This window comes from Sinohyriopsis cumingii, chromosome 16 (assembly GCF_028554795.1).
Source record: "Sinohyriopsis cumingii isolate HCF-2022 chromosome 16, ASM2855479v2, whole genome shotgun sequence".
NCBI classification, from domain to species: Eukaryota; Metazoa; Mollusca; class Bivalvia; order Unionida; family Unionidae; genus Sinohyriopsis; species Sinohyriopsis cumingii.
Window position 1 is genome coordinate 83,559,850 of NC_142976.1, and position 14,629 is coordinate 83,574,478.

Sequence of the window (14,629 nt, forward strand, 5' to 3'; positions counted from 1 at the left end):
TCGTAAAATTAGTTTGAAACTGTACGTGAACCAGTAGGCCTAACAGGAAATAATGATGGATTTCGCTAAGTCTGGGATGTACCAGTTTATTATATTGTCTGTTTTCGTAAATCATTGGGCAAATATTTTCAGAAAAATATACAAATCATTGAAAGCAAAGCCTTGGTATTATTTTATTAAAGATTTAACTTTAAAATGCAAATTATATAGGTCAAAAACTTATGGGACAATGCTATGTTGTGGAATTCGCGAGATGCACTTTAAGTCTAAGCTATTTCCTGACTTAACACGTATTTGCGAAAATACAGGGAAAAAACAGCAAATCAGATACTATTTAACCTTGCCTAAAATTGCTACAAGTGTGTAGACAAATAAATAAACCATAAATTTGCAATCCTGTCAATGCGCTGTTCTAATGAAGCTATATTAAAGTGAGTGATTGCATTACGAAAACCTCTCCATCTAAAAATGGATGCATTCACGTCTATCAGATTCTGTAGGAAAGAAGGGACTGCAAAGTTTAATGGTGGGACTTCTGTTTTTACCAAAATGGGAGTCCTAGACTCCTAGTTTTAAAATCCTAGCGAGACCTCTGCGCAATAATACCCATTATATGGTACATGTATCTTTCGAGTGTGCTCCCACATGAGTTTTAGGTGTTGTGCTGACACTGGAAGAATTTACCATGAAACACATAATCCCATAATTCTTAGCTATTTTGTAGATGAAAACGTCCATTTGGATACGGTGGGACAAAAAGACTACAAAGATGAACCCTTCTTTTTGGGGGGATTAAAAGTAAACTTTTGTTGTAAGAATTCTCATACAGTTCTTAGTAACATATTTGGAATGAAAATTACACTCTTTAGATATTATTTTTACAGGTAGAGCATACTAAAGCATTGCATCTATTTTCAACATACATTAAGTAACATTTTTTTTCCTTTAGATAATCAAATTGAAAGAGGATCACAAGGTAGCTTTAGACAGAATGGCAGCAGATTTGGAGGAAGAGTCCTCAAACAGATCTACAATGGACAGAAGGCTTGGAGACCTACGAAGAGAGGTAGAGAATTCTGTTCTCAGTTTTTCATGTAAAGTTGATTTGATGCAGTTTAATTTTCATAATTTGTGAGTTAAAATAAAATGAGCTAAATTAGATAACAATGATAGAATTAAATTAAGCCATTTTGATGGATCCATATGTGTGGTTAAATGATGAGCTTACCAGTAATAGAGCAGAACCAGAGGCATTTGCTAATCTGATATGGTACTCTTTCTATGGTAGCTACCATTCACCTCAATGGCTCTTGAAGGGTATAGACAGTACAGTCATAGTGGCCTTAACCTTTCCCACTCATCTATGAACAAGAAAGAAGTCTATCCACTCAGGTCCTGCAAAGGCATCCACCTAGCTATTCATTAAACTCCATTGGTGGGGGAGATAGTGTCCTTCGTGGACCTGAATATTCTGTCCACCTGTCCACTTAGTGTCCTTCAAGAGAATGAGTGGACAGAGAGTGTACTCTTTCATATGCATGTAAATAGACATATTGTAATTAGATATTTCAAATTAAATCTTTGTGATTGTATAGGATATTCAAATGCATGGCAAAAGGAATGTGGAAATATGATACCATTTCTTAATGAATCCGAACGTTGTATATAAAACATATGTTTTTACGTATATCCATGATGATTATAAAACTAGCATCACAGTGTTATTCTATGACCATGCTTATTGTATCCAATATAAAACTAGCATCAAGAAGTGTTAGTCCATGATCATGTTTGTATCCATTATAAAACTAGCATCAAGAAGTGTTAGTCCATGACCATGCTTGTATCCATTATATAAAACTAGCATCAAGAAGTGTTAGTCCATGACCATGCTTATATCCATTATATAAAACTAGCATCAAGAAGTGTTAGTCTATGACCATGCTTATATCCATTATAAAACTAGCATCAAGAAGTGTTAGTCCATGACCATGCTTATATCCAATATAAAACTAGCATCAAGAAGTGTTAGTTTATGACCATGCTTATATCCATTATATAAAACTAGCATCAAGTGACCATGCTTGTATCCATTATAAAACTAGAATCAAGAAGTGTTAGTCCATGACCATGCTTGTATCCATTATAAAACTAGAATCAAGAAGTGTTAGTCCATGACCATGCTTATATCCATTATAAAACTAGCATCAAGAAGTGTTAGTTTATGACCATGCTTATATCCATTATATAAAACTAGCATCAAGTGACCATGCTTGTATCCATTATAAAACTAGCATCAAGAAGTGTTAGTCTATGACCATGCTTATATCCATTATATAAAACTAGCATCAAGTGACCATGCTTGTATCCATTATAAAACTAGAATCAAGAAGTGTTAGTCCATGACCATGCTTGTATCCATTATAAAACTAGAATCAAGAAGTGTTAGTCCATGACCATGCTTATATCCATTATAAAACTAGCATCAAGAAGTGTTAGTTTATGACCATGCTTATATCCATTATATAAAACTAGCATCAAGTGACCATGCTTGTATCCATTATAAAACTAGAATCAAGAAGTGTTAGTCCATGACCATGCTTATATCCATTATAAAACTAGAATCAAGAAGTGTTAGTCCATGATCATGCTTATATCCATTATAAAACTAGCATCAAGAAGTGTTAGTCCATGACCATGCTTATATCCAATATAAAACTAGCATCAAGAAGTGTTAGTCCATGATTATGGAACACCAGAGCTGTCTTAAGATGAGAATTTTTATTATATGATGTGCATTTGTACTTATATGATGTGCAGACTTCTTTATATGCTGTGCATTTGTCCTTATATGATGTGCAAACTTCTTTATATGCTGTGCTTTTGTACTTATATGATGTGCAAACTTTTTTATATGTTGTGCATTTGTACTTATATGATGTGCAAACTTCTTTATGTGCGGTGCTTTCGTCCTTATATGATGTGCAAACTTCTTTATATGCTGTGCTTTTGTCTTTATATAAGACTTCATTATAACGAGAAGCAATACAGAACTTGCGCATGCGCTTGAAGTTGCCAAGCTATGGAACACTGGTGAAATAGGCTAAAATGGCAGAGTCGATGTCTAATGTTCTTAAACAACTGAATTTAGATTCTTACATTGGGATATTTGAAGAATAGAAAATCTTGCCCGATATTGTGTGCAAGCTATCATTGTATCAACTGATTGAAATAACTACGCAAAAGTAAACCTGATTGGCATTTGAAAATTTCGGTTCGTACTCTTACTTGGTGGTATCGGTTTTGTAAAACCAAATGTGATTGGTAGTTAAATCTTTTGGTTGGTTTTCTAACTTGGTAGTATCAGATATGTAAACTCGAATTGGAAGTTGAAACCTTTGGCTAGTTTTTATCCTTGAGTTAACTCAAACATACTAACTATGTAAGGCTGCATCTGATTGGAGGTTGAATTCTTTGGCTGGTTTTGCAACTTGCAAGGTTCGAGATACATGTATTAACTCAAAATTGATTGGTAGTTTAATACTCTTGTAGAAATTTAACTTGTAATATGAAACCAAGATTGAATAAATGTAATTGAGGGCTGAATTCACAATAACTTAATTATTTTAGCTGGGAATATTTGGTGTTAACTATTATTGGAAATGCTAATTGAATTTAATAAAACGCTCTTATTAGTTGGCAGATTGGAAATTGTTTGTTTGATTTTGAGAGCCTATCCTAAATTTCTTTCCACTTTTACCTCGTCCAGACAGACCAATTAAGAAGTGTGACACTCACACATAAACACGGAACTGTAGTGGCACCATTCATACAATTCAGAATCTCGACATTCGAGACTTAACCAGTTGCAAAAGCACCCGATGCATAGGCGACTTTAAGTTTTTTATCATTAATTCAATTCCATTATTAGCAGTAATAACAAGATTTGAAGATGCCTGCTGTGGTAGCCATATTAAATGTCGGAGTAACACCATTTTCGTTTACAACCGAGTAGACCATATAATGAACATGTATGCATAAAGTGTAATGATAATCCTCCAAATTAGATTATGATAAGTGGTGATAAGAAATATACTAATGGACAGGCAACATGCCATCCCAAAAGCTCATCTTTTCTTTAATAACTTGAAGATAAGAAAGGAAATTATGCACATATAATAAACCTTTTGAAGAAAAAAAAATCATTGCTCTCAATTAAAGGTTTTGAAAATATGCATCAGTAGTATTCATTTACTAGTTTGATTGCAGTTCAGCAACAAGATGACATTGCACATCATACATATATATATATATATATATATATATATATATATATATATATAGGCGTCGAAATTGCTGGTAGTCGTCTAGTCCAAGACTAGTACATTTTCTGTCTGACTAGTAATTTACATAATTTCAATAGTTCAATGGTTAGTTACTCTTGATACCTGTTTGACAGTATGTTGTGTGAATGACTAGTGAAATATTGAAAGATCAGCAGGGCAGGTAAATTTCTCACTCTACTAATCCTTATAGCTACAAAGAAATTTGTTTCCAATTCTAAGCATGTAGGTTGCTCATTTCAAATGAACGTCATGAATCAAATAATTTGAAATGATGAGACCTTTTTATGTATTTTCTGATTTTTATTTCCAAGTGAGCAGAAGTAACATTCTGTTTCTCATATGTAAACAAATATTGCTTTATTTAAAATACAAGCTAAAATAATGATGGCCAGTAACTGAACAGAAGAGAAAGGAGACCCCTGTCAGTGTTCTCAGCCAAGTTCTCATAAATCCCTAAGAAATGAGAACAGGTTGAAATGTAAAGTATAGCACTCTACAAACCATGTAATAACTATTTTATGCTACTGCAATATACATGGGTGCATAATCAGTATCTGTTATTTTGTATTGTAATTTATATATACCGGCCTGGATTAAGGCCTTTGGGGGTCCTGGGCACAGCCAACATAGGGGCCCATAGCTATCCTGCCTTGTCCATATATATGGTTACAGTACTATTAACTATACTGCCTGTGAAATCAGACGATACTATACAGGGCCCCTTGAGCCTCGGGGGCCCTGCCTGTGAAATCAGATGATAATATACGAGGCCCCTTGAGCCTCGGGGGCCCTGCCTGTGAAATCAGATAATATACGGGGCCCCTTGAGCCTCAGGGGCCCTGGCCATGTTGCCCATTTTGCAATATGGATAATCTGGTCCTGTGTGTGTGTGTGTATGATATATATTGATTTGTGTGTATGCATGACAAGTAAAAAAAATTATGCTGTTGAAATAAATTTTGTTTGAAACATTATTTCCTTCTGTAATGCAAATAAAAATAAATATGCTGTACATTAGTAGTATTTCTGGTTTGATAGAATTCCCTCTCGCTCTTACCCTATTTATGATTATACCAATATTACATTTGTGAACTTGCCTATATCTTAACACATCTCTCTTCACTCAATAAGGCAAAACAATTATATTCTAAACTCTAAAATTCTTACCTATTCATATCACTCCCTGGATATCACAAATACCAAGAAACATTGTACTTATATGTTGACAATAAAGAAACTTTAAATGATTATACCACTAAAAATTTACAAACATCTAATACTTAAGGCTGGGACATTGAAAACAGGGAACACGAGAGACCTAGTGGTCTAAAACGATTGCCATACTAGCCGCCATGTATAGCCTATCGTGTGCTGACAACTTGTGTTAAATCCACAAAAAAACATCCAAACCAATAACCATGATGTGACTGGCTGCCTGATTCATGAAATTACTATAGTCTCTAATACAAATGTGTAACATAATATACCACAGTGATATTAAATGTTACCTCCCCATCCAGTTAATGAACTTGATATTTATTTTCCTATTGATGATATGTAAATTAAACAAATTGTCAAAATTGATTTTGAAGAGAGCACTGTTATTGAACTTACTGCTATTGAACTGTTATTGAACTTAAACTGAAATGATACTATAAACAGAAAAAATTTACTGTGGTATAAAGCTATGTAATTTCTACAATTACACACACACACACACACACACATACACACATATATATATATCAAACTGAGGCTCACAGTAGTAGGTGTAGGTATGTGATACACTGGGTATGTGATATTACAAAATACTGAATACAAATAATATAGAATTCTTGATTATATTACATGCTCTGTGTCTTTAAAATAAAGCTAGTATTCTTGTAAAAAAAAATCACAACACTATTCAGACAATGTATTTGGAGTGCCTGTTAATCAAACACATCACAATAACAGTCAGCTAATCTTATTTTGGTACAAAATATAGACCTACAATCTATTATGCACAATACAATATAGAAATCCCATATTTAAAGCTAGCTTTCAAACACAGGGAACTGAAATAGGGGCATTATAACTGGACAGTTAGCTGGGAGTCTAAAAGCAATTAATTTTGACATAAATGAAATTCACACTTGCTGGTAACAAGTTGATGACAGATTCATGTTACTTTGATGTTGTATTCTGGTGACAGCTATCGGCCATCTTATTATAATGAAGTTTCATATAAAGAAGTTTGCACATCATATAAGTACAAAAGTACAGCATATAAAGAAGTTTGCACATCATATAAGTACAAAAGTACAGCATATAAAGAAGTTTGCACATCATATATTAAGTACAATAGCACAGCATAAAAAGAAGTTTGCACAGCATATAAAGAAGTTTGCACATCATATAAGTACAAAAGCACAGTATATAAAGAAGTTTGCACATCATATAAGTACAAAAGCACAGCACATAAAGAAGTTTGCTCATCATATAAGGACAAAAGCACAGCATATAATGAAGTTTGCACATCATATAAGTACAAATGCACAGCATATAAAGAAGTTTGCACATCATATAAGTACAAATGCACATCATATAATAAAAATTCTCATCTTAAGACAGCTCTGGCATTCCATAGATGATCATGCTTATATCCATTATATAAAACTAGCATCAAGAAGTGTTAGTCTATGACCATGTTTATATCCAATATAAAACTAGCATCAAGAAGTGTTAGTCCATGACCATGTTTATATCCAATATAAAACTAGCATCAAGAAGTGTTAGTCTATGACCATGTTTGTATCCATTATAAAACTAGCATCAAGAAGTGTTAGTCCATGACCATGCTTATATCCATTATAAAACTAGCATCAAGAGGTGTTAGTCTATGACCATGTTTATATCCATTATAAAACTAGCATCAAGAAGTATTAGCCCATGATCATGCTTATATCCAGTATAAAACTATCATCAAGAAGTGTTAGTCTATGACCATGATTGTACCCATTATAAAACTAGCATCAAGAAGTGTTATTTCATGATCACGCTTACCGTATTTACCGTATATGTTGGGACACCATAAATTAATTTTAAAAGTAATTTTTTTTGTGCACTGTATGTTCTGGGACACATCGTTTTTTTCGAGTTGTAAGTTGTGGGACACCTTTTAAATCATTTGAAAATTACATGTCGGAAATTGCACTCCAACTGAAATTTTATTTAAAAAAATATAAAACTGTGTACTTGAGATAAAACTCTTTAATCCACTGCAGCAGCATCTCATCAACACAACCCTTCTCCAGCACATGTACGATCTATTCTTTTGGTCCATGAATATATTTTTAATGTTCTCATACTGAAAAAATGTTAGAGACAACACACCACCCAAGCAGAAACTGCAAGGACAACAATCAGATGTTTTCAAATCTGCACTAGTCTTGCTAATTCTCACACTTTTGACGCCCATCTTATTGTCAGTCCATCCAGGAATGTGATCAAAGTACACTAGAATTTCATCCATGTTAATGATCATATTGTCGGCAAAATGATGTTTCTCTTCTGGTCTTCACGAATTCGTCACGTGATTTTATTTTCTCCAAATCTTCTGGATGATGCTGGGTTATCGATGTTCGCGCATGAAGCACTATATTGTAAACTTTAAAAACTGTTCCATCGTTTCACTTTATTTTAAAAAATGTCATGAATACTGGTGAAAAGAAACCAAAGTTAGCTTCCATATCTCAGTCGTCTTTGTTTATTCGAAGCTAAAATATAAAAAATCGGCACATTTAAAAGAATCCAAGTCGGCTTCTGAGGACAGCTTGCTTTGCAATAAAATAACCTTTGTATTGATATCTTTTACAAAAATTCGGCTTCCGAGTCCAAAATCGGCTTCCGATGTCGGCTTGCTTTGTAATAAAAATAACCTTTGTCTTTGATGTCCTGTCGGTAAGTTCAAAGAATAAGTTTACTGTTGGCTGCCAGCTGTGTTTATTTACCACCAAGGGCTTCTATGTGCTTGGCATTTTTTGTAATAATTATTACAAAGGTGCACTGATGACTGTGGATAAATAGTAATGATACTTTTGTAACCCGCACTGGCGAAAAGATTGTCACTTGCACTCAAGTGAATGTGTTTTTAAATAATGATTTTTATTTGCGAGATACTGTCATACAGTAGACCTGGATATAAATTATTCTTGGCTATTTTGAACCTAACACCATGCCATCCGTGAATGGCAGTTGTCTTCAATATATCGGTTGATTATTTCCCTCTCATTTGCGAAATCGTTTGCTTATCTTCTGGCCTTCACGAATTCATCACATGATTTTATTTTCACCAAATATTCTGGGTGATGCTGGGTCATCGACATCTGTGCACAAAGCACTATATTGTGTCACTTCAAAATTTGTTCCATTGTTTCAATTTATTTTCAAAATTCCCGTGAATACAGTTGAAAAGGAACCCAAGTTTGCTTCCATATCTCGGCCGTCTTTGTATATTCAAAAAAAAAAAAGAAAAAATCGGCTCACTTCACAGAATCCAGTTAGCTTCCGATGTCGGCTTGCTTTGCAATAAAATAACCTTTGTATTGATATCCTTTACCAAAAAAAGAAGTAACCAAAGTCGGCTTCTGAGATCGGCTTGCTTTGTAATAAAAATGACCTTTTGCCTTTGATGTACTGTCGGTAGGTTCAAAGAAGGAGTTAACTGCTTGCGGCCAGTCATGTTTATTCACCACCAGGGCTTCTATGTTCTATGTATTTGGCATCTGTGGTTACAATTAATACAAAGGATCATTGACGTCTGTGGGTAAATAGTAAGAATAATTTTGTAACCCGAGCTGGTGAAAAGATTGTCAATTACACTTAAGTGAATGTGTTTTCAAATGATCATTTTTATTTGCGACATACTCTCATACAGTAGACCTGGATATAATTCAATCTTGATTATTTTGCACCCAACACCGTGTCATGCGTGATAGGCGTCTTAAAGATATTGGTTGACTATTTCCCTATTGTTTGCGATTTTGTTGGCTCCAGTTTTCAGTCGGATAACATGTTCAAACCTTGGAGCACAACCACACACAATTGCTTCTCAATGTACATGTGAACAATGTGGTGTGTGGTATCGGACATAATTGATACACGCTACAGTATGGAATCCTACACTTACGGATTTTGTGGAAATATTTTATTCTTAAATGCTCATGTTGAAAAAAGGAATAAATGATAACAACACAAGGTTAGTTTCTTTCTTTTTATTATCAATTCAACGTTTTATTTATCTATTTTATTGCAATGTGCAGTGGGGTGGGGGCAAGCACAAATGCAATACAATTTTATTTCGTTTCTTAAGTCTTGGGACATATGACCAAAGTGAAAAAATGTTTCACCATAAGTTCTGGGACAGGAAAAAAAATAATTATTTTATCGTGTCCCAACATATGCGGTAAATACGGTATATCCATTATAAAACTAGCGTCAAGAAGTGTTAGTCTATGACCATGTTTATATCCGTTATAAAACTAGCATCAAGAAGTGTTAATCCATGACCATGCTTGCAGTTTTCTGTGTGTATTTTTTGTGTTGTAACAGTTTTGATGTCCTTTCCAAACTAGTTATGGTTTAATACACTTTGTTATAATGTTAATCATAATCTTGTCTGTTCACACTGTTAGCTTGAAAAGCTGCAGAAGGAGAATGCAGATGAGTGGGGTAAAAAGGAGCGGTTGGAAACGGAAAGGTTTTGTTTAGAGAGAGAGAACAAAAAATTGCGCATGCAGATACAAGATCTAGAAGAACAACTGGAGAGAAAAACACAACATGCATCCACAGTGGTTGATTCAGACATGCGATCTCTTCAGATGGAATTGTCGGAGAAAAACAAGGTATACATTGTAAACATTGTTACATATATGCAAGATATGCATAATTCTATGTCACCTTGACATACATTCTGTTTTTTGTCCGGTATGACATTAACTTGTGTTACTCATAGAAAAATTTGGCAACTGAAGTGTATAAACTACATATCATTCATTTATCATATATCTGGCTTTAGAAATACCAATCTTCCTTTTCCATAACATGTTCATAAAAAGTTTTTTTTATCTCTTTCCAAAAATTCTTTCTTTTGATCATTTCTTTTCTTTACCATCATCCATTCACCATAGATCTGTCAAATTGTAGCAAATATATGAGACAGAAAGTTTTGTGGCCACCATTACTAAAATTTAAAAAAACCTTGAATTATATTAAGAAGATTTGCCAACAGGTAAAGTTTGATTTGTATCCTTTCCATCCAAATTTGATTGAGTTATGGCCCCTAGTTTTTCTGTTTTTGATCTTGCATCATAGTAATGGGTGCTTCCATGTCATGTGGACATATTTATTAATTTGAATACTCTTTATTATGTTTTGGAAGAAAAAATAATGACTGACTGAAATAAACCTTAATTTATAACAAAACATTTATTTCTAACATAGAACCTTGATATGTTAATTCCATTGGAAATTGTTGTCAACTATTGCTTCCAGAATTTTCTCCTAGGCTACCACTTTTCCCCATGACCTTTATATTGTGTAATTGTTTGTTTATTGATCACATTTGTTTTTACTATAATTCCATACTAGATGCCATATATTGCTTTATTCCCCAGTAAATTTTGCACTAATTAACCAATTCTATGTTTTCATTATTTAATTTTATCATTATTTGACATAGATGGCAGTATTTTGTTTCGATATGAGAAAACAAAATATCCTTTGGAGAGGACCAAAAACTATTCTTAGTGTATTTATCAATAAAAACCAATATATCATTTGTATTCCACATTTCACAATCTCCTAAAGGGCATATCTCATACTGTGCCACATGACAGTCCTGTTTCCTGGTATTAGTTTCATTTAGTATAAAGATACCTATGTGAGGAGGATGTTTCCTGTCAGGTATTAGACTTATCCATTCTCTTCCTTGCACTTGATATATAATTATTTTTTCTTTGTTTCCAAAACAACCTATATCCTTGATAGGGAGAATTGTTGCCTTGTTTATTGATTTGCATTTTCATCATGATGGTTCAGTTTCTTCTCTGATTTCATTGCTAAAACAGGTTTCTGCTCATTGAAAATAAATCTTTCTGTAGCACTCATGCCCTTAAGAGTTGTGCCTGATTGGGATCTAGGGGGTCACTGATGTCAATTTTGAAACTGCAGATCTCATCAAACTTTTTTTGACAATAGCATCTTCTAGTAGTGGTACCTGAAATGTACCAAGATGATTAGGAAAGGGAGACTTAATTAGTTCTTTCCACTTGAAGAAAGGAAAGGATACTTCCACTCAGGATTTTTCATCTTGGATCTGTACTTTTTCAGCCTACTAGGAATTAACCCAAGACCAGATGAATATTTTGCTTGCATAGATTCACTAAAATTAGGGCTGTTACTACCAGCATAGTCTTCAAGTGAAATCGTTCTCTGATTGACATTATTCAAGCCATGGAATGGAGGTCTGTGTATGACATTTGACCCAAAGAGTTCAAATTGACCTGGTGGGACCTATATTGGCAGCACAGCAGGATGACTTTCCAAGATCACTCAGCAGCTTCATAATGACAATTTTTACTTACTCATTTTCTACTGGATTTGTGAGAACTAAACTTTTATCTCAAGACTTTGTTTGTTGATTATCTGTGCTAACCCTAACACTTATCTCACACCAAGCTCAAAGCTATTTCATATTTGCTGGGATGCTGAACCAAGGCCGACTTTCTTTTAAGGGATGTAATTCCTGTCATCTTTTACTTGTTTTCCTAATGCATTTTGGTCAGGTAATGTATTTTCAAAGAAACCACGTTTTGGCATAAAATGATCCTTTGATAATACTTACTAGATTCCATATATGCACTGAATTTGGTAAGACTGTATTGAAATAAAATGAAGGGAAAAAAACCTGATTAAAAAGTCTTCTTCTTAATTCCTTATGACTCCACCCAAGGATATACTTCTGCGGCATATAAAAAGTGTAAACAGTCACTCCTTCCCATGCCTTCCTCACAGTTAAACCCTTGTAAAAGCATGCACGTCTGCTCTCATAGTAGCTGAGCAATGGTGGGATTTGGTGCCACTTTGTTCATCCAAATGGAGACCATTCTCATTGGACAGCCATCTCGACAAACAGACTATGCTTTAGCATTTTATCAGTAAGTCAAACCAAAATATTTTGTGATTGATATATATTTTTGTTTGTGAGGCCTGTATTTTCTAGGTAATGGATGATCTTATATATTATGATTAGTAAGTTATAGCGAAGAAACATATTTACTTCAAATATTCATTTTCCTTAAAATTTGGAAGTAAAGAGAGATTCAGGGGACCCCATATACAGGACACCTGTTCATCTGTATATGATTTACCTGGATCTCTAAGTGGGCTGTAGATACCCATTTGGATTGAATTTTTCTTTACAATATTTGATTTGCTTTACACTCCATCACTCTTAAATATTTATCTACATCTCTAGTTCCATCTGGGTCTGCAAATAAATTGTCCTATTTAGTCAGTCTTTATTGATATGTTACAGTGATATTTTTGCTAAGTTTCAGTGATGTTTTATGCAGGTTACACTTATTTATATGGGTTACTCTGACATTTTATCAAGATTATACTGTTTTATATCAGCGAGTGCCAAGGCTTCAAAATGATATTTATTTGCCCAGCATATGAAAACTTCCTTATCATCTTGTGCCCAACCATCTAGTGCTCAGCATGGTTGGGAGGATCAAAAAGTTGGAGAAACATAAATGTGGTCCTCAAACATTTTCATTAATATTTGCACTTTTTATATGCTGCAGGAGTATATCCTTGGGTGTAGCCATAAGGAATTAAGAAGGAGACTTTTTAATCAGGTTTTTCTTCATTTTATTTCAATACAGTCTTACCAATTCAACACATATATGGAGTATAACATAATCACATATTTACATGTCATCTTGAATATGTACCACTCCTGCTCATGGGCTATGTCTTCAGATGGGGCCATAACTGACATTTCAACAAACAAAAAATTAATTTAATTTATGCTGTATTTGGAATGTAAACTGTAATAACATCTAATATTCCTTTACTTTCTGTTGCATTACTGCCCTTAAGAGTTGTGCCTAATTGGGATCTAGGGGGTCACTGATGTCAGTTCTCAGGTGTATACTATGTGTCTTTTTACCCTTTATCTCATGGAAACAGCTTTGGAAGCCTCTACCAGATTCACATGGAAGCACATTTTGACACCTCTACTCCATTCTCATGGGAGCGTCTTTCAGTGCTTGCTGTAAACATCAGCCATTTTTAGCTGTTTTCATTGTGCCACCTTTTGGGGAAAAATCCAGTTAGATACTGCATTCATTGATGTGAATGACCATTATGTCAAATCATGTAGTCGCTAAGTTCTAGTCATAATCTGCTATCTAAAGTAACTGGGTCGTATTCTCTACTCTCAAATAGAGGCCACAAATTTATTTCAATACTTTCTCTTGAGTTTGCATGATTGTAATCACTACTATGAATGCTTCAGTAACTTAAAGTATCTGATACTGATGTAGGCAACATTAAGTTTTTATAAATTATCAAATTCAGATGATCTTTCGACGTAGACATAGACAAAGAACTTGTAAATTTCAGGTATGAGAAATGGCAGCTATGGTTGGTCACATGGCTTCACTGAATTGACGGTGAATGAGTTCTCTCAAGATTTTAAAGCACATAACAAATTCTTCCATGAAAAATAATTATACAGCTATAATGATCAGATTTTACTCTTGAATCTTTCTATACCTAATAGATGTGCACCAAAAATCTAAAATGGTTCAAATTAATGTTAAACATAACATATACTACACTGCTTAACAGTTAACAGACAGGCCCCTGTGTATTGGGTCAAATACACTGCACTGTGTAACTTTGGTACATGTATATCAACTGGCTGCAAAGCTATACACTTTATAAGGTAAAGAGTTAAAACTCATTTCTCATTATATCTTTTTATTGATGCAAGAGTTTTATTTAAAACTGTTTTGTTTGTTTAGTGTTCTGTCTCCTGTCTGTGCAGAGGGAAGGGTGAGGTGTGGAAGTGTATATTCTCTGAAATAATCTGGCCAGCTGAAAGACATGGTATATACTAATTTGAAGGACTTCCTGAACTGTTTTATTGTCATTCTGATTGTAGAAGTGAAGAAATCTTTTTGATGAGCATCAGCTTGGTTCCTTACCTGACTTTTTTGTTACAGATAGGA

At 34.0% G+C, this 14,629-nt stretch overlaps 1 protein-coding gene across 1 annotated transcript in view; it reads left to right on the forward strand.

Annotated features, from left to right (window-relative positions):
* The window catches only part of LOC149780913 (coiled-coil domain-containing protein 102A-like), a 45,206-nt gene that overhangs the window by 12,285 nt on the left and 18,292 nt on the right, over positions 1-14,629 (forward strand). The window contains exons 5-6 of the mRNA XM_089938009.1: positions 950-1,066; positions 10,022-10,231. Of these exons, the coding sequence (XP_089794135.1) occupies positions 950-1,066; positions 10,022-10,231 (327 nt within the window). The remainder of the gene's footprint in view (positions 1-949; positions 1,067-10,021; positions 10,232-14,629) is intronic.